At 42.1% G+C, this 20,619-nt stretch overlaps 1 protein-coding gene across 1 annotated transcript in view; it reads left to right on the top strand.

The window, feature by feature from the left end:
- Positions 1 to 18,076: 18,076 nt before the first annotated feature.
- GOLPH3 (golgi phosphoprotein 3) overlaps positions 18,077 to 20,619 on the top strand; it is a gene marked incomplete at its 3' end in the record, with an annotated part of 28,399 nt that continues 25,856 nt past the window's right edge. The window contains exon 1 of the mRNA XM_082012927.1: positions 18,077 to 18,982. Coding sequence (XP_081869053.1) covers positions 18,770 to 18,982 — 213 coding nt within the window. The 5' untranslated portion in view covers positions 18,077 to 18,769. The remainder of the gene's footprint in view (positions 18,983 to 20,619) is intronic.

Here is a 20,619-nt window from a genome sequence, read left to right as displayed (position 1 = left end):
AAAAAAGGAGAAGGGGCAACTAAATGTGCATTCACAAATAAGCTTTTTACAGCTGAGGAATAAACTTATGCTCAGCTGGGGTTTTCTGTCTACTGTGACGTCAACTGAAGTCATGTGCTTGTCAACCTCATTTTTTCTGATAGTGTTCATCTTTGGCTTGCAGCACTTCACCTTTTGTGGTATTATAATAGTAGCTTGACTGTGTGTGCACTTAGCTTAAGGATCAGATATAAGAGCTTAACTACACATTTCAAATCTGTGTGGCTGCTCTGTTATATGCCCTTGCTGCCTTGGAATATGATGTCCCAAATGTTTGCTGTTAATTGTAAGAAATGGCCTGACTGTGAGGCTCTAATTTGCCATGACTGTTTTTTCTCCTTTTAATAGAGTGAGACTTTCATTTTGACTTTCCCCATTATGCCAGTTGCCTTTGAGGCTTTCTGTAGCTTGCACTGAGACCCTCCACATAGCAGGGAAGACTTTTTCTGTAATCCTGCAGTGATGCTGGATTTGCAGTCTGTTGCCACTTGTCATGAGTTGGTGGCACAGCTTATGAATGTGGTGTTCATACTGTATGAATACTTGCATCCTGTTGCTGGATGTTATAACAGTACCTCAGTGAAAAAAGCCATAAAGAAATGCCTGTTGACTTTGATCTGCTGTGTGTATGTTTATATAGAAAGTATTTTTACTGCAAATAATTGTCCTTTGTAAAGCTGAATATTATTTGACTGTCAAATCTATTTTGAACCCTTAAATTCTAGAATACCCCAAGAATGGATGCAAGTCATAGAATCAATTCCACTGAGAGGGAGGACATTGAATATTTTCTCTATTCTCATACCAGTTTAGAGATTCATGCTGGAAAACTTAGCTGGTGGAGAAACCATTGCTTAAATTGGATCATCTCAGTGCAGTCGGGGATATTAAACTGTGTTACTGGTCAATGACTTCACACTGAATTGTATTAATATTTATAGCAACAACATCAGCAGACCTCTAAAAATAATTTTTGATTTGTTAACTATATTGATGGGGAAAAGGGGAGAGCTTAATGCAACTATGCCAAACTGAAGCTTCCCAACTCTTGATTGCCTTAAGTCTTAGTAGTGCGATGACAATACTTGAGTTTGTAGCGTTTTTTTAATACATTAGTACTTACGCTTTCTTCAGTGATACATATGATCTTTCAGCTAGAACTTGCTAGAATGGACTGTTCAGCACATGTCCTTCAGACTGTATTATGGTAGTTTGTGATTCATGTATGCAATAATACTTCGCATGTTGAATGAACAATGCATTTTTATGGCAAAGAAATAACGATCATTCTAAGGTCATTTGGGTTCAAGAGTGTTTTTTTTTTAAACGCTGCCATTAGAAAAAATATTAAATGGGTTTTTCTATACTTTTGATCAAACTGTTGTAATGTTTCAGTCATGGAGATTACATATTTATATTAAAGAACAGATGTTGGACATCTTATTTGTACATAAGTTATCAGAAGTTTATATAGAAGAGAAACATATATGTGGAATTGAACATGGGAACACTTCTAATGTAAATACCATTGTTACTGATTTTCTGCACTGTGGGATTGGAAATGCACTTAATATTTTTACTCCAGGCTTCTGTTTATACCTCCCAAGTTTTTACACTGAATGCAACCTAGAAGCTTTACAGTTTTGTTTTTTTTCATACTGTCATTTCTCTCTAGTGGGCTGTTTGGAGAGTATTAATAAAATATACTTTGATGTATTTGTCCTGAAATTATAATGTATGTTTAAGGTCATATTTAGCAAATGATGCTTTAAATCATAGCAAACTTGACAATCTGCAGTCACAAGGCTTTTCTTGTCATATGTTGGGTTTTTACAGACTCTTAGAGGGAGGAAGCTGTGCAGCTTTGACCTGGTTGTACTTACTTGGAGAGGTGCTGTCAGCTCAGGAAATAGGAAAGTTCAGTGCAGTAGGATGACTACAAAAAGTTACTAAGGTGGTCTAGAAAGTGTCTGCTGAATGTCAGTATTAGGGGGTTTATTAAACACTTGTGTATTTCAGTCATAGGGAAAGACAAGTATATTGCTATTTCAAGAGGGAACATTGTTCTTACAATGTTAAACTAACTGACTTCTATGAAATTGCTACAGCGGGGTATTTCTCAAACCAAATGTGTACTGAGCATGGATTGGGGGGTGGTCACAGTGAGCCGAGGAGTAAAAATTCAAAACTTAAGACTTTTTCCAGAGATTACAAATTGCTAGCTTCTGTATGTTGGCTGTTTCCTAATGAGAATGCAACAAGCCTGAGACAGACTTGTTCTTGAAGTCGCATACAGTAATAGCTTATGCAGCAGCTGTGATGTGCCGGGTCACATTGTAACACAAGGTGTGCCTCTGCCTCACCCACATCTTCTAAATATCAGTACGTGCACTTCAACCGCTTGGCTTTGATTTAAGGCTGCGTTCACTAGTGAAAATGCTCGGCTGTTGATGCACATCATACTGGAATGCAAACATGTACTTCATAAAGGTATTTAAGCCAACTTGGCCTCCTCATCTCATGCTCCAATTAAAGCTTTTTCCATTCATGCTTAAAGCATGGCAGAATAACTTCTTCAGGAGGTAGTAGAATACTTTCTGCTGTAGATGTCTTACAGTGGATTAGTTTTGTCACACCAGAGGTTACCTTCATTCTAATCTTTAGCTGGAAACTTCAGTATTTACTGCCTGGTGCACTCTCGGAGATAGATTTTGCATAAAACTTTACTTAGAAATCATGTGGGATGTACTTCGTTTTCTGGGACAGGTAGGAGATTAATGAACTCTTTCAAGTCTAAAAAGGGCATTCTACATACAGAATGACATATGCTCTTCCAGGGTTAATTCAGTGGTTGCGGGGGTTGGAGGAGCAAAAACCTTCTCATGGTCTCAGGGCCTTTATCTTGGTTTATAGTAAAGTTAGCTTGTGACAAATGCTTTTTGTCAGCCTTTGCAAGATGACAGGACTCTTACGTAGTGGGATAGTAGAGTTACCTTGGAAAGGAGTGGACACAGAAGGTAAGGATAGCTGGTACTTGAGCTGGAGAAACAATTTAGTGGAGCGGGCACCTCCACATTGAATACAGATAGAGTAGAAATGGGGTTTTTCAGTCTGTGTTAGAAGAACAGGGCAGAGACTGCAGACAGTTCTCAGGCCTGGAGAGGCCTGCTTTGGAGGTAAGTTTGACTGTCAAGAGTATCAGCTTCAAACATTGTGGGGGCTGAGAAGAGGTTAACAGAGGACTGCTAACATCTTTGACAGTGTTTCTATGGGTGAGGGATTTGCCCTGTTTTGGACTGCTGTGAAGCCTTGTCCTCATGTGGAAACCCTATGGAACAGTAAATGCCATTGCTCGATTGCAGCATGTTACTTCCAGCAAGCGTTGGGTTTCTCAGTTTTTTTATTTCAGCAATCCAGAAATGAGTACTTCCCTTAATGTTATGCCTGGATGCTTAAAGCAGGCAGGTAAGATTTGCCTGGGAAGTGCATTTGTTGATTTATTTTGTGAATGGCAGAACTATGAAGACCAATTTCCTGTGACGTTGTCTGGCCATACTACCAGTTCCTTCAACTTTGTCCTTCTGGCATTTCCTACCCTTGCTCATACCATAGCACCTTCGGTCATCCCTCCATCCATCTCCTCTTCTTATGTCACATGCTGTGTCAGCAGTTAATAGGTTTGTCATAGCTACTAACTTGCTAGGCAAGCCAAATGCAGTATGTTTATGCATGAATGTGATAACAAGGAAATTTTATGCAGAGGGCGGAAGTGCTCATTGCATCATGTTTTGGTGATGATGCAAGAAGATACTTCAACTTTCACTATGACGTCCATTCATAAATCAAAACAGGATGCTCCTTACCAAGCTGCTTAAGTTCCCTGCACGGATTAACCTAGTTCGTTTCGTACAAGCCACTTTGCATTTACCAGTTTCTTATCCCATACTCTCTACTATAGGTTCACTCCTTAAAAAAACCTTTCTTCACATGCTTTTCTGATGGCTGTTTGTTGAAGTTTGGAAAAGATTAGTTTTATACCTGCCATCTATACTTAGTTTGTCCTGTTGCATTCTCCTGAGGTGGTGGGAATACCTGAAAGCCAGACATGAAGTACTATGGCTGACTTCACCAGTCTTTTCAAATTGCAATGTCCCGCATTTCCCTGCCAATACAGAGCATGGCAGCTCTGGAAGTTGTCCTGTACTAATAATACATAATTATTTAGAATAATAAATAATTATTATTAAATTATAATTTAATAATTTATTATATATATTTATATATAATTTTTATATATAATTTAAATTCTGCTCCTGCAGAGCATTTTTCACAAACAAAAACTGCATCAAAGAAGAAGCAGGGTGATAATGCCAAGCCAAGTGTTTTCTTAATGCAGTGTATCTCCTGTAACTTTGAGTATTTTGCTGTACTGATGCCTGCAGTGGAGAGTCACAAGCAACCAGGGAATGATGCTTCCTCTGCAGGGAACCGTGTTCTCCCAGCAGGGTTTGGGTTACACCCAATGTGGGGCAGCCGCAGATGGCTGCCAAAGGGGGTCCTGCTGTGCACTGCCCAGTGACGCACTCCAACCACCTTTGCTTTCATGTAGCTGATTTTTATTGGAAATGCATATTTTGCTTTTGTGGATTAGTTTTCTATTAGATCAGCTTGTTGATCCAAACCACCCCATGGGCATGCAAGGGGAAACAACAGGAGTGGAATGTTTGCAGATGCCCTTTTCAATAGGCAACCCCCAGTTAGAGCAAACAAGGTGAAAGGTGGAACCACAAGTGCAGTAAATCTAGCTCTTGAGCTGCCATGTTGTTGAAAAAGAGATAAATCCTGGGAACCACATCTAATGTGCGGCTAGCTGAAACGTTGTAAATAACATGCACAGCTAATTCCAGCTACTTAACACTTCTGAGAAGGGAAAAAAAAAAAGGCTAAAAAACCACAACGCAAAACAGCTTAGGCTTGAGGTTGCCTGTAGGAGCCTTACAGGGTGATTTGAAGAATAGTTGCATTGGATCTGACCCATTTGCTACAGTAAAAAGGTAAGGTAAACAAAAACAGTTAATTCAATCCCTGGCCATCAAACATACTTTGCTCTTCAGGCCTGTAGTTCCTTAGGGTGTGCTTTGGTTTGGCGCAGCAGAGGTTTTAAATAATCATTGTGCTGCCCAGGCTGTGATTAAGCAGTGATGGAGTGCAGCTGTTGAAAAGCAAAAATCATGTTCTGACTTGTAATCTGAAAACAACCATCACTTGGGAAGTGATTTTGGATTCCTGATGCATTCCTTCTTTTCTAAGTTTCAGCCATGCCTAGCTAAGCTCATTGGTTACTTCCCCCTCCCCTTTTTTCACCATGTTTTACTTATTTACTTACTGTTTTTATTTAGATTTAATGTGGGTGATGTGATTTGTCCATATGCAGCCCATTATCTGTCTCAGGTGGAGGATGGAGCTCTTGCCACTCTGAGAGACCCTAATTTTCCGAGGAAGTTTATCCACCTAGTGTAGTTTCTAGGGCAGTGGCCCTTCTTATAATTCAAATTGCTGCTGAATATCTATCTGGCAGAGATAATGATAAAAAGGGCCAGTTAATGAAATGAAAAATACAGTAATAGTAAAACCATTACTTAATGTCTTGGTATTAAGTAGAGGCTGCATGAATATGCAAAGCTTCTGGAGTTCTGCAGGTAATAACGGATGCTGGAAACAGCTGAAATACAATTACCAGAGACCCAGACTCACTTAGGCAGCAGGAAACATTGAACATAAATGTTTCTTCAAAATCTCTGGATTTTATTAAAGTAATAATAGCCCTACTGGTGCTGGCTGCTGACAAGAATATTCTGCCTAAGCTGATAGGTATCTTTTCCCTTCTTGAACATTTTCCCTCTGGTTATTAATATACAACCTGCTCCCTACCAGCTCACCCTAACGAGGCAAATGTCTCCCCAGCTGCAATGCAGACGCAGAGGGAAAAGTTGACTTGCTATCTTTGCGTTTGTCAGATGAGCACTGTACGTGGCTGTTCCCCCGCCAAGGAATTTCTTTTGAAAAGTTACATTTAGTTAGTTAAATAACATTTGAGTGTACCTAGCTGGAGTTGAAAAGGTAAATTTAATTACAGGACTGAAAAGGAATTCTTTAATACACCTGAACTCTTTTAAGTGAGGAAAAGAGGATCAACTTCCCATGGATATGTGGAGGGAAAGAAACGCTGTATTGGGTCAGGCAGATTGTCTGCCTGCAGCCATGGAGCTCCACAGGGGAGCAGATCTCCACCCGCACCCGGGGAGGACCCCACCTCAGAGCAGGGGGATGCCCGAAGGAGGCCGTGACCCCGTGGGCAGCCCGTGCTGGGGCCGGCTCCGTGGGGAGAGAGAGGAGCCTTGGCTGGAGCAGGTTTGCTGGCAGGACCTGGGACCCCGCGGGGACCCAGGATGGAGCAGTTTCTGAAGAACTGCAGCCTGTGGGAAAAACTCACATTGGAGAAGTTTGTGGGGGACTGTCTCCCATGGGAGGGACCCCACACTGGAGCAGGGGAAGAGTGTGAGGAGTCCTCCCCCTGAGGAGGAAGGGGCGACAGAGACAATGTGTGATCAACTGACCACGGCCTCCATTCCCTGTCCCCCTGCACTGGTCAGGGTGAGGAGGCAGAGAAAATTGGGAGTGAAGTTGAGCCTGGGGAAGAAGGGAGGAGTGAGGGGAAGGTGTTCTAAGATTTGTTCTTTTTTCTCATTAACCTACTCTGATGTTAATTGACGAGAAATTAATTTCTCTAAGACGAGTCTGTTTTGCCTGTGATGGTAACTGGTGAGTGATCTCCCTGTCCTTATCTTGACCCACAAGCCTTTCATCATATTTTTCCCCCTGCTCTGTTGAGGAAGGGAGTGATGGAGTGGCTTGGTGGGCACCTGGCAACCAGCCAAGGTCAACCCACCACAAATATGAACAGGTGCACCCTTTAACAGCATCTGTTTGGTTGTGTGCATTTTTTGAAAAGCTTTGATGGTGGGATGTTCACTCCCTTTAGGTATGGGCTGCATCCAAAGCAGCGTGGCCAGCAGGTCAAGGCAGGGGATTCTGCCCCTCTACTCCACGTTGCTGAGCCCCCACCTGGAGTCCTGCATCCAGCTCCGGAGCCCTCAGCACAGCAAAGACATGGACCTGTTGGAGCGGGTCCAGAGGAGGCCACAGCAATTATCAGAGGGTTGGAACAGCTCTGCTGTGGGGACAGGCTGAGAGAGTTGGGGTTGTTCAGCCTGGGGAAGAGAAGGCTCCAAGGAGACCTTACTGCATCCTTAAAGGGAGCTTAGAAGAAAGATGGGGACAGACTTTTTAGCAGGTCCTCTTGCAATAGGACAAGGGGTAATGGTTTTAAACTAGAAGAGGGCAGATTTAGACTGGATATAAAGAAGCAATTTTTGATGATGAGAGTGGTGAAACCCTGGCCCAGGTTGCCCAGAGAGGTGGTAGGTGCCCCATCCCTGGAAACATTCAGGTTGGACGGGGCTCTGAGCGACCTGATCTGGTTGAAGCTGTCCCTGCTCAGTGCAGGGGTGTTGGACTAGATGACCTTTAAAGCTCCCTTCCAACCCAAACTGTTCTATGACTCTATGGCTGAGTTTTAGAGGTGTAGAAAATTTATTTCATGCATCTATATTAGCTTTTGTTCAATTCATTTAACTATTGGTTTGCCAGTAGGTACCACTCAGATAGCTACACTTGAATGAAGATCTTGGCCAGTTAAAATCACCCACTGATTCGAATTTCCTGTGTCTCCTGAACACGTCCCTGGGCCTGCTGTGAGAAGGTGTGTGTTGCATTAGTAGGCGAGTAGTCTTGGTCCAGCTATCACTACATCCTCACTGCTGAGCGATGGAAGTCTAAGCAGTCTGTCCCATGTTAGGGCAGGCAATAGCTGTGTAACCACGCATCAGTAACTTTGGTGTGTCAGATCAGATTTTTGAGATGTATTCTGTAGTGTTGAGGAGCATGAAATATATTGCCCTATGGAGAATGGGTAGGAGAAGCCTTGTAAACATCTCCTGGTGCTGCTGAGGTCAGGTGAAAGGTGGAACCAGCCAGGTGCTGGCTGAAAGAGCTATGTTTAAAGACATTGTCTCCAGCTGTTTGATATATACTGTGCTCAAAGAATCAGGGCTGTATATTTTTGTAAAAAAACCAAATTGCATCAAAGATGTTTACTTTCTAACTGGAGTAACCTATCAGACTCTGAGCTGGCCAACTGCCCAGATCAAGAAAGTTCTCTTCCTGCAGAAGGCAAACAAAAGAAAAGATGGAGCAGAATTAGGAATCTTGGTAATTTTTTTATTTTTGTGAGCTGTGCTAAAGAGACAAAGTAAAAAGTCTGCTTTGAAGTAGACTTCGAGCTATGGAATGTCATCTATCTGGAGTTCTGTAAGGCCTTTGACACGGTCTGCCACAACATCCTTCTCTCTAAATTGGGAGAGAGATGGATTCGATGGAGGGACTGTTGAGTGAATGAGGAATTGGTTGGATGGTCGCATCCAGAGGGTAGTGATCAACGACTCAATGTGCAGATGGAGATCGGTGAGGAGCAGTGTCCCTCAGGGGTCCATATTGGGACCAGTACTCTTTAGTATCTTCATCCAGGACATAGACAGTGGGATCGAGTGCAGCCTCAGCAAGTTTGCAGATGATGCCAAGCTGAATGGTGCAGTTGACATGCCTGAGGGATGGGATGCCATCCAGAGGGACCTGGGCAAGCTCGAGGAATGGGCCTGTGTGAACCTCATGAGGTTCAACAAGGGCAAGTGCAGGGTCCTGCACCCAGGTTGGGGCAACTCCCAGTATCAATCCAGGCTGGAGGATGAAGGGATGGAGAGCAGCTCTGCCAAGAAGGACTTGGGGGTACTGGTGGACGAAAAGCTGGACATGAGCTGGCAATGTGTGCTCACAGCCCAGAAGGTCAACCATATCCTGGGGAGACCTTATTGCAGCCTTCCAGTACTTAAATAGGGATTAGAAGAAAGATGGGGACAGACATTTTAGCAGGGCCTGTTGTGATAGGACAAAGGTAATGGTTTTAAGCTAAAAGAGGGTAGATTCAGACTAGCTATAAAGAAAACTTGTTGACAGTGAGGGTGGTGTAACCCTGGCCCAGGTTGCCCAGAGAGGAGGTAAGATGTCCCACCCCTGCAAACATTCCAGGTCAGGGTGGACGGGGCTCTGAGCAACCTGGTCTAGTTGAAGATGTCTCTGCTTATTGCAGGGGGTTGGACTAGATGACCTTTAAAGGTCCCTTCCAACCTAAACTATACTATGATTCTAAATAGTTTCATCTATCTATGTATTTTCAAATCTCAGACTTACTTTTGTGCAACAGTATCTTTCCAATATGATCTTGCCAATGGAAAGTGGTAAAAATGGCATCTTCTTCCTTAAACAGTTTTGGTCCTCCAATATATTCTATGCTGGATTTCCTGATGCTAATCGCAATGAAGTCCCTACTAAGTCAGCTTGGATTACATCTTCATAAATATTATGTGTTGAAGGTTTTAATTCCATTGCAATTGTATACCTAAGAGCAATGTGGCCTTGTGAAGCACCAGAAACAGCTCCTCTCATAAACCAGGATGTTAGAAACACTTAACACCTTGTATTAACCTTACATTAACAATGACTAGTGAACACATATTCAAACACGACATTCATATCTGAGGCCAGTTTTTTACAATCCTGGTGTCGTGCAGGTGTAAGTGATAGTTTGCGTTTGGCTGCAGGATGTTTATGACTGATGGTGAAGTGCCAAGTTGGTTCTCCAGTTCCAAGCTGAGTTTGCAGCTAGGAAAACAGAGCCCGTTGAATTCAAAGAAAAGGGAAAGTCCTAAATTTGTTTTTTACAGAGCTGTGTTTCAGAGCAGGACCATGATTCCAGGATAGGGAGTGCTTTCTTTGCTTTGGCATAGTGCCTGGTCTTGCTCTCCTGCTGCCAGCAGTGAGAGGTCACCTCGCTGGATTTCAGCCACAGGTGCGTTTTGACGCTTAAGGCCAGTAAAATCTTAAGTGTCTTCTGCTTGTATATTTGTTCTGCAGAAAAAAAAGAGTTGCATTTGCTGCTCCATAACTTAGGCTATAAACAATGACACTAGTTTTAGTTTTGGGTCATTTTTTAGGATTTTTTTTTTTTTTTCTCTTTGAAGGACTTAACTGTGTAGTAAATAACTGTTAAGTAAAATCGTTGTTTTATCCTTTGCAAAGAGAATTAAGCTGGTGCCTACATAAACATGAGGGAAAACATTTAGTGAGAAAAGACCATACATACCAAAGTAGGACACCTTGATACAGATGGCTGACTCATCAGTGTGACATATTCTGTGTTAAATATGGAAAGCTCAGATGTCATTTGTTGTATCTCAGCAAGAGCAGAAAGAGATTTATTTTTTCTTCCAAAGATGACTTATAAACCGACAGAGATCTTGACTTACTGTCTATGCAGGTGAAAATACTGATACGCTGTGCAGCCTCTCTCATTCCCCGCTGCAGCCAAGGGCCTCCCTTGCAGATGCATCCTTGTGGTTTGGAAGTTCCTGGACCATGCCAGGGCCACCTTCTTGGGCTGCCTGGTGCATTTCTATTACCAGTCACCAGCTGGGTTCCTCCACTAAGTCTTTTTTCTAACTTCCATCTTATTTTGTGACTGCTGATAATTTAGCTGCTAACCCTTTTTTTTCTTTCCCCCCTGGGAAAGTCATTGGAGTCCTAAAGGTCTAACCCTGGCTTCAGTGACATAGCTTGCTGCTGTGAGCATCAGACCACCTCTGGTATCTGTGGAAGGCAGATTTTTGGGAGGTGCAAAAGGTAGGCTATGTATTGTAGCAGGTCCTGCAACTGCCTGGCATCAGCGCGGGAAAGTGATCCAATGGTCACGTGCCACAAGTTGCTGTTAGTCTAAGTGTGAGGTTTTGAGGCAGGCAGGTATCAATGTCCTAGCTTGAAGTTATAATTTAACACTAAATGGATTCAAGAGAAAAGGAAAGCTTCTGCCCTGTTGAAAGATAACTTTTGCAACAACTTAGTGACTTTAAAAAAAAAAAGAAAAAAGATGATAATGCAAAAGTAAGAGACCACTAGCAAGACGAGGGTTCATGTAACTGAACAAGAGATACAAGCACTTTTTTTACACTTTAATTCCTTTTCCTCCCAGGTATAGAAAAGTATTTTGGGGAACTCTTCTCATGCCAAGTTTTTTGATGCTATTTTCGTCAGGCGCACTGGCTCTCTTCTAGTGCTGTTGCATGTCTAGGCATGCAGAGAAATGTACTCCGCTGGTGGTTCCCTCTGGAGTCAGTGAGGCATTTGTCTAGTGAGTCCCCCTTCCCCATTCCAGGATCCCTGGGAAAAAAGTCATATAAGCTTTGCAGCTAAACTGTGTATTTCTGGTGCTGTTTTAGCTCTTTTTGACTTCAACAGTGAAGCCCCAAATCCCCTGTCTTCTTCCTCAATCTAGTCTTCAGGGAGAAAAAAATCCACTAAAAGGCAGAAACATGAGCATGCTATAGATGTACAAGGCTGATTGTAAACTTACTGCTTTATCATGAGTTTTCTGATAGTTCCTGACTACTAGTTCTTTCTCTGCTCTGTTTGAATCCACTGTGATTGCTACAAATCCTAGGATCAAAAAACCTGAAAACATTCAAGAATCACACTGCTCTGTGTCTCATGGTTAGGTACTGTACATGTACATGACCTTAGTCATGCGCAGGTAGTCGTGTTTGGTGCTACATGACTACCTAGCAGGAGCTCTTACATACTTACAGATCATTAGTGAAATCCTAAATGCAATCAGTACTTATGAAAATGTACTTATTAACTGGACAGTAACAAGTTTTTAAATAACTGGCTAACCACAGAGACAATGTTGTGTTAAATGCTTGTCGATTATACTATAGAGGTAATGTCCTACATGGCTTTTGCCCCAACCATTCAAATTATTATTTTAATTTGAACTAAGAATGATTTTAATTTGAACTAAGAATGTGGTCTGCAGTGTAGAATTAAATAAAAAATTCCTTGTGTATCCCCTATGAAGAGATTTCAAAGATAGATGTTGTTACACAGATAAAATACAGTGCAGAATTAACCTCCAAAAAATCAGTCCATATTTGGCTTGTTTTAACCCTATGGGAAAATATTCACAGGATGATATTCTCAAGCTTTCTGCCTTGCAGTCAATGGAGGTGCCTGGAATACAGGTCAAAACAGATAAATGGAAGTGTCGGTAGTGTGCTCTGCTGCTGAGTGAGCAGTCTCATTTTTGAACTCTCCCAGTTAAGAGCAAGTGCATCGCTTCCAAAAAACATCTTCTGGAATTTTCTCCCCATCATAATCAAATCCATGTTTGGCGTCTAGCAGGTTGTGACGGCAAAAACTGTGTAAAGAAGTTCACAGCAAGTCAGGGAGACATAGTGCTCTCTAAGACTTGACTTGCAGAAGAATTTATTTTTCTGTGTTTTCAAAGCCAACTTTAAATATAACAAACTAATTAGATATGCTTCCATCCTGGCTTGACTCTTGAATGAATCGGGGAGAAGTGTAACCCAGAGATGTCTGCATATTTAATCTACAAAGTTTATCAATGTTTTTTGCTCACTGGGTATTATGGTACTATATGGCCAAACTTAAAAACCTTCTGGCGTTGACTTTGATCACAGCCTCCTGGCTGCCATCAGAAGACAAACCATCCAGCACAAGCAGGGTATGCAACCTCTGCCAGGAGCAGAAGAGGCATTGCAATGCATTTGGCTTATTTCTCAGGAACAAGGTAACTTGAAAATGCAGCTTTATCTCCTTTACAACAGTCTTTATAGAGGCTCAGAGATGTCTGCTGCCAAATATTTCTAGATTTTTCTTCCATTTCCCCTGTCCCAGCTGCTCACACACCTTTGCTGAGTCGATACGACCACTAGTTCCTCAAATCCTTGTTCTTCTCCCTGACTGACCCTATGGCTCTGTTTGCCTCATGTTTACTGTTCTAAAATCACCACTCGTTATTTGATTCTCTTTGCATGGGTCTTCAGTCATAACGAGAGGGTGTAAACCTACCACAAGTAATCCACATTTATACTACACATACTTCTGAATGAATACAAGTACTCTTTAATTAGACAACAAGAATACTGTTCTAATCACTATTTATCTTGTAAATTACAACTCCATGGGAACACTGTCTTTGCACCATCTGGCTTTACTTAAGTTTTTAATGAGTTGATGAGTATTTATACACTTTACAAGAAACAGCTAGTAAAGCATTTGTTACATTAGGAAATGAAATAACGATTTTTCAAAACTTAATTTGTATAAAATTCACTTTTTAAATTAAATTTTTTAAATTTTGCCAAAATACCAATGACAGTTTTGGTGGAGGCTTCATGGGATTCATTTTACTCCGTGAACATATAAAGAAAGCTGCACATTTCTCCTAGTGATGCTGGTTGAACTCACCCTGCGTAGAAATGAAAGCACATCTTCATTACAAACAGCACCTTGACATACTTTCGACCTTATGATTCCAGTACTGTAATTGTAATATTAAAATAACCAGTACAGATTCTTGCTACTGAACAATATCACTCACACACAAAGAGCAAGATGCTATTACAATACAAAGGTTTCAGGAACTAGCAATCAGTTGAACCCTGCGGGAGACGAGAAAATGAGAGGATCTGAAAGTACTTGAAATAAAGAAAACCTTTTTGAAATGAGCAAATGTGAATAACACGTTGCATGCCTGCCTTTGGTCTTCTTAAAATGCCTATCACTCTATCTCTAAAAGAACACAATTTATTGTTTCTCTACATACAAAAATTAAAAGCAGCACTAAATTTTTAACTCAAAGCCCCTTGAAGTTAAATCTTATTACTAACTCACTGGCTGCATCTGACTTTATATCATCTAGGTGTTAACAGCTGGACCTATGCCACTGAAAGTAGGAATTCTTCATATTTTTGGGAAGCGTAAAACATCATCCTTAAATCATCCCAAGGGAGAACCTTAAAAAGAGGCTTGCTGGAAAAGATATATTGGCAACTTTTGATTTTGTCAACTGATAGTTTAAGCAATGTCTAACTATTGGGCATTAAAAACTGTCAAAGCAAGGGTTTCTTTGTATGGACAGAAAATGCCATATCAGTAAGTGCTTTTTACTTAGACAAATTTGCTGCTGGTGTTGGAAAGTTCATTCCTAAAACCAATGAGAAAATCCCAGCTGGTCTGCAATGGCTAATGAAGAATTTATTTAGTAAGTGGAACAACAGTATGAGTAAAACAGGTGCAGATGAAACCAGAAGAATGAATGTTGCACGACCACTGTGTACTAGACATGATTTCTATGGCCAGTTGGTCACTGACTCTAATTTCTTCCCACTTACAGTATCACACATTAGTCCACTCAGTTCTCCTACACCTGTGAGCTCCTCCTTCTCTCTTCACTCTTTACCTTTCAGCATCTGGATTCTTACTGGAAGTGAAAATCCTGTTCTTGGAGATCACATGGGTAGTATTGGATGGAACAAATCTCAAGATAGTTTGTTCCTTCCAGTTGCTTTCTGGCATTAATATCTACTCTAGCACTCAAGCAGCGTGTTTGTAATCAGCACGGTTTTAAAGATGGTTTGGCCTTAAGAAATTCTTGTTACCCTGTGGTCCTGGCCATTGGTTTTCCATATTTTCTACTCCAGCTCAGTGCCCCTTCAGTAATAATACGATGCCTATTTGTGAGACTGCCCTGTCAATAGATCCCTGAAATGATACAGGTAAACATGACCTTCTTAAGTCAGATCCTTACAGGGATTCAGGCCACAGCTCCACCTGATGCTTGTTTTCAGTGGCATAATTGGGAGTGGCAAACTTTCACTGGGAGGGAAAGGAAGACACAGGCAGGAATGTAAACAAGCTTGACTGCTGAAACCACTTCATGGTGAAACCGTACCAGACCCAGCAGCCACCTTCTAGAAAACAACTCTTGTATTCTTGCTGTCAACTCCAAAACATGCATGTGCTATTAATCTAGTGATCCTTCAAGAGAAAAATCTGCCCAGCAGCAGCTTGTTATGATGCTGAGAGAGTAGCACTAGGATTCGCTCACTACACATTAAGTTTCCGAGCCTGGCACATCTGTCAGGTTGAAACTTCAACAACTTCTTGCTTTAACCAGCTGTATGTCATGCTTGTGACGTTCAAGTTACACTTGTTAATACCATGCAACCTCCTGCTTCAGGTGTTAAATAAAGTTACTCTTTGCTTGACCTGCTGTTCCAACAGACATTTGCACTTGATTTGTCAATCACTTTTTCTGCTGCATCATGGAGGTAAGCCCTGCTCCCGTGGTGAAGTAACTCACCGCAGCTGCAACTAGAACAACACAAGAGTCTAAGATTCATGCCCTTGCTATTTCCCTTTTATTTCAACTTCCCAATGGGCTAGCAGCAGTTCAGAAAACCTAGCTACTTTTGAAGTAATCTGCATTTAGTGAGATAACTTAGACTCATCAGCAACTGTTAATAGAATATCTGCCATATACAGGCTTGAGAATAAACAAGAATGCATTACAAGGTCAATTTACTGCAAGCCAAACAAAATTAATTATAGACTACAGCCTGTGCTTTTGCATTATTACTTCTTAACAGGACGTTTCAAAGATTTAGGGCCTCAGGCTGGAGGCCACTGGCATTGGGGTGGGGGGAGGAAGGAGAGCCTGTACCCAGTGAGATGCCCAGTGACAACCCAAATGACATGAACCACATGTTGCACGAGCCAGTACCAAACACGGTGTCAGCCTTCTAGACTCCTGATAAAGCTACATATGACTCAGAAGTATTTTTCAAATGCAGTTTGGTACTATAAAATAAATTGCAGGTAAGAAGGTCATGACGTGGTACATTAGGATCTCCTAGGTGGAAATCCAATAAGCCGAGCAACCTCCCCTAACAGCTCTCAGTCATGTAAAAGGGATCAACACCAACGAACGCACATGCTGGAATGTGTCTTGTTTGCTATCCTCTTCATGCAAATTTTGGCTTTGTCTATCAGCATTGCATGAGTATAAAAAAAAGAATTGGCTCAAAATTCAATTATATGCATTCACACTGAGCTTATTAGTTTATGTTCATTAGATAAAGTATCAGAACTGAATTTAGTAATGAAAAAATATATTTGTTTGAAATTACACCATTCAATTTGTGCAAATACCTGAGTTTCTAAGTCAGAAAAGTGACTGTCAGATATAAGGAACTTCACAGTATACCTCATCCTAATAAAAATGAAATCGATCAACAAAATTAAAAATTCATATTAACCTACAAGTGATCCTAATCTGATCACTTCTGTAATAAAAAACAGAAAAGTGGGCAAATCAATAATATAATTAGCCACTACTTTTAAAAAGTGATTTTCACAAAACTGAATATAACGATGTGTCCTTTGAGATCCTTGAGGAAAGGAAGCAAACAAAAAAAAATTTGAACATTTAATCAGTTAATTCAATCATTTTAATCAACCCTTAAAATGCAATCAGGGCAAGCCCCAAATGTAGTTAAAATGCCTCACTAATGTAATGGGAAAGTGAAAATAATAGTAACAGGCCAACCAGTGCATTCCTTTGATAAGAAAGGAGAAGATAGCATTGCTTTGTTAACTAAATCCCAGAATTAAAGAAAACGTAAGTGATGTTGAGAAAAGTTTTACCAACAGAAAGAAAGAGGGAACTGAATGTAAGTACAAGGCAAATTCTAACAATGATATTGGTAAAGAGAAAAATAAGAATTGTTAACAGTGCTTTAAAAAATGTGTACAATAAATAGCTTTGTTTTCTGGGGAAATAGGTAAATGTTACCATACAGGACAAAGATGAAATACTTTCCACTAACAGTATACTTCAAGAAAAATTTAAACAGAAATAGCAAAGCTAGGTAATTTGTATCAGTAAGCCAGGATAATTTGCATACAGGTTTTTAAAAGAGCTTTTTGGAACGTCTTTTTGATGTCTAATTATGATTCTCAATAAATCTTGGGAGTTCAAAAGAACAGGAAGAAAGCGTATATAGTAACTATGTTAAAAGAAGGTAAAAGGGATGACACAGGTTAATTACATGCCTGTCATCTTGATTGTAATCCTCAGCAAAATATCCAAGTGGCTCACATAGGACTAAATTAATAAATATTTGAGTATAATTACTACGCAGGAAAGACATTGCCAGAATGCAGATCTTGTAATCCTATTGTGGTATCTCTTCTTTATGCAAATGTTTATTTGATAAAAGTAACAGTGATGTTTTATCCTTAAGCTTTGGTTTGATCTGGTACAGCAAAACATTTTAATTAAAAAAACCAGGAAGATAAAAAAATTAGAATGTCATGGAGTAGGTGGACCGTGAATAATTAGCAGGCCTCAAAACACAGAAAAGGAAAGACCAGCAAACAGTTGTGTGAGCGATTCAGGTCCTCTGGGGATCAGTTTTGTCCGTCTGCTATTCTTTTATATCAGTGGTCTTTAAAAAGCTATACTGAATTATTACCAAGTCACAATTGCAGGTGATTGGAGAATTGGAAACAAAGGAGGCTAAAATCACTTACAAAGTGACTCGGGGCTCTTGGTAAACGGGGTGCACCTAAAAAATAACTGTAAAAAATAATTGTGTATTTGCATACATATTTTATTTCTATTTAAGCTATAAATTTCATGTATGTTTGTATCTATGTATCTCAGTATGGCCAAATGCAATATCCTAATTGTGGACTAAAAAGTATGGGCCATTCTTGCATCATAAGCACCTTTATTCTGCAATAAAATTTGCTACCTGGAAACACATATGGGATTTATCCTTGATAAGTGCTTTTTTGAGTTTTCGGTGTGGCATGTTTAGAAGGGGTAAAGGTTTGAAAAAGGCGCTCATTGACAGCATAGCTGAGGGACTCAATCTCCTCAGTTTGAAGTGACTGGTCACAGCTCACCTGAGCTCAGTTATGAGTATATATATGTGTGCATATGTATCTATTATCTAGTTATATATATACACATATGTATATATATACACGGAGACATAGTCCTGAGAGGCTGCACTAGCAATTGGACATGATCTTGTGGCTAAATATGAAATCAAGTAGACTTAAGGTTGTAAATAAGGCACTTTTTAAAGAAAAAAAAAAACACATTAAGTTAAGACAGTGCAATACCCCGCCTCTGGATTATGGCATGGCGGGCACCGGCCACCTCCTCTCCCGGAGCGTTGGGATAACCGTTCTCCACAGCCCCGGGTAACGGCCACCAACGGCCGGTGCCTCCCGCGCTCCCCGTGTCGGAGGGGCGGTGCCCTCAGGCACCTCGTCTCCGCCCTCCGCCCCGCGGGGGCCCCTCCCGCCCGCGGCCATTTCCGGTGCCCCCACTCCCGGCGCTGCCACATCCTCCGCTGACATCAGTCCGCGCCGCCATATTGGAGGAGAAGCTGCATCCGCCAGCTCGGCTGCCGCAGGGGGGAGGGGGGGACGCCGGCCCCCACTGCCTCCGCCTACCCCGCCGTGGCCAAGCCCCGCTCCTCATGACTCCCCCCGGACGGCCGCTGCCCCGGTGCGGATAGGGCGCTTGGCTGAGAGGCTCCCGTCCCTTCTCCTCCCCCCTTCCCGAGCTGTCGCCGAGCCCCTCTCACCGCGGCGGGCCTCTGCCCTCCCGCCTCCTCCAGCCATGACTTCCCTAACCCAGCGCAGCTCCGGCCTGGTGCAGCGCCGGACCGAGGCCTCCCGCAGCGCCGCCGCCGATAAGGAGCGGGGGGCGGGGGGCGGCCCGGAAGATGAAGGCCGCCGGGACGAGTCCGGCGACGACGAGAAGGGCGACTCCAAGGAAACGCGGCTCACTCTCATGGAGGAGGTGCTGCTCCTGGGCCTTAAGGACCGTGAGGTGCGGCCGGGGCCGTGGCGGCGGGGCTGGGGCGGGACGAGGTGAGGGGCGCTGGGCAGGGGCTGGCTGAGGAGGCCTAGTGGCGCTGGGGGTGGGGGGCGCTGGGGAAGGGATGCCTGAGGGAACAGCGGTTATTCGGGGGCTTATGGAGGCTGTTGATGGGAAAGGGGAGCCTAAGTGGTGCTAAGGTGTGGGTGGGATGGGGGCAAGGACGCTGCTGGGTGAGTGTTGCTGCGGGTTTGGGGCGTTGGTGGGGTCGAGGACAGTGATGTTTCTGGGGGTAGGGGTGTGCCTACTGGAACAGGCCTGGTGTTTTGGAGGAGGTGGGGAAGGTGCTTGGATGTTGGGTGAGAGGGAGCCTGGCAGAGTTTGGATTGCTCTTTGCATGCGGGGTTCACAGAGGGCCTTTAATATTTATAGCGTCTCAAGGAAGGAACTGTAGGGATTGAGGCAGGATGAGGCCTGGAGATAAGGGCCAGGTGGTTGACTTGGAGGCCTGGGGAGACCTGTGATACTCATACTCCTTCTACAACTTACTTGTAGCTCTAATGTGGAAGACTTGTCTACTCCTGTGTATTTTGTCAGACACAATTCTGTGGTACTTAACAGGCTTCTCCAGTGCTTTAGGATGCTTAGCAGCCCTTTCTACTAAGACTTTCTAGACTAATGCATATCAAAAATGTCTTAAAATTGTGACAGAATGGGCCTTGAGTAATGAGAAGTGTGTCAAAATGAGGAAATTGCATTATTATATAAGTCTGTGTTTTTACTAAATTTATAGCTTAATTGTTTGTCATGATACTGTGAATAATAGTCATTGAGGAAGGTATACTTCTATCAACGTGTCAGATTTTTGTTTCATTTGAAAGAGGTAATCAATATAAAAAGCATGCATGCTGCAGAAAGTCAGTGTGAAACCGGGGAAACAGTTTAGTTTGATGTGGTGTATGGTGAAGTGCAGTACACCTTTATTTTAGATATGAGTTATAATATGAATTTAATTAGGCAACCTGCTTGGGTTTTTTTAGTAGTAAGTAAATTGATTAAGACAGCTCATTGATTTGGGTGGAAGTCTCTTAAAACTGTGCGTGTTCATGAGGACAGACTAATAGGGGAGGGAAGCTGATAAATTTATGTTCGTTGGCAGTGTGTTGCATCTAAAATAAATTAGCCGGTTGATAATGAGTAGGTTAAAGAGTAGTTTTCCTGGTTAACACTCTTTTAATGCTTGTGGGTATATCTGTATATATGCCTGATACAATAACATTTTATTTTTCTTAGACTGTGTATTTTAGGCCATATTCTTGTAATCCCATTTTTTCAGGTGGACCTTGCCACAGTGTCCTGATAAACTCAGTAGATATTCACAGTGATGTGTGCTTTCACCTGTTGAATTGAAGACTTGTACATATGCGCATTTCTCTTTCCACACACCGGAATAGTTGCAGGAAAGTCAGTTAGGTGTGACAAGACAGATAATCTGGCAGGATTGCCTAGGAGGTGGGATAAACTGGGTGATCTTTCAGCTCTTTTTTTTCCCGCCCCTCCCCCAGGGTCGTGTGCTAAATCTACTGAATTTGTGGGCCTTAGGCTGTAAAGATTTCAAGGTAGTGAGCCTTGAAAGTCTGCCTAGAAAG

The sequence above is a fragment of the Phaethon aethereus genome (genome assembly GCF_964289735.1).
Source record: "Phaethon aethereus genome assembly, chromosome: Z".
Taxonomy (NCBI): Eukaryota; Metazoa; Chordata; class Aves; order Phaethontiformes; family Phaethontidae; genus Phaethon; species Phaethon aethereus.
The sequence above is the reverse complement of the archived record's forward strand: the minus strand, read 5'-3'. Positions and strand labels throughout refer to the sequence as shown.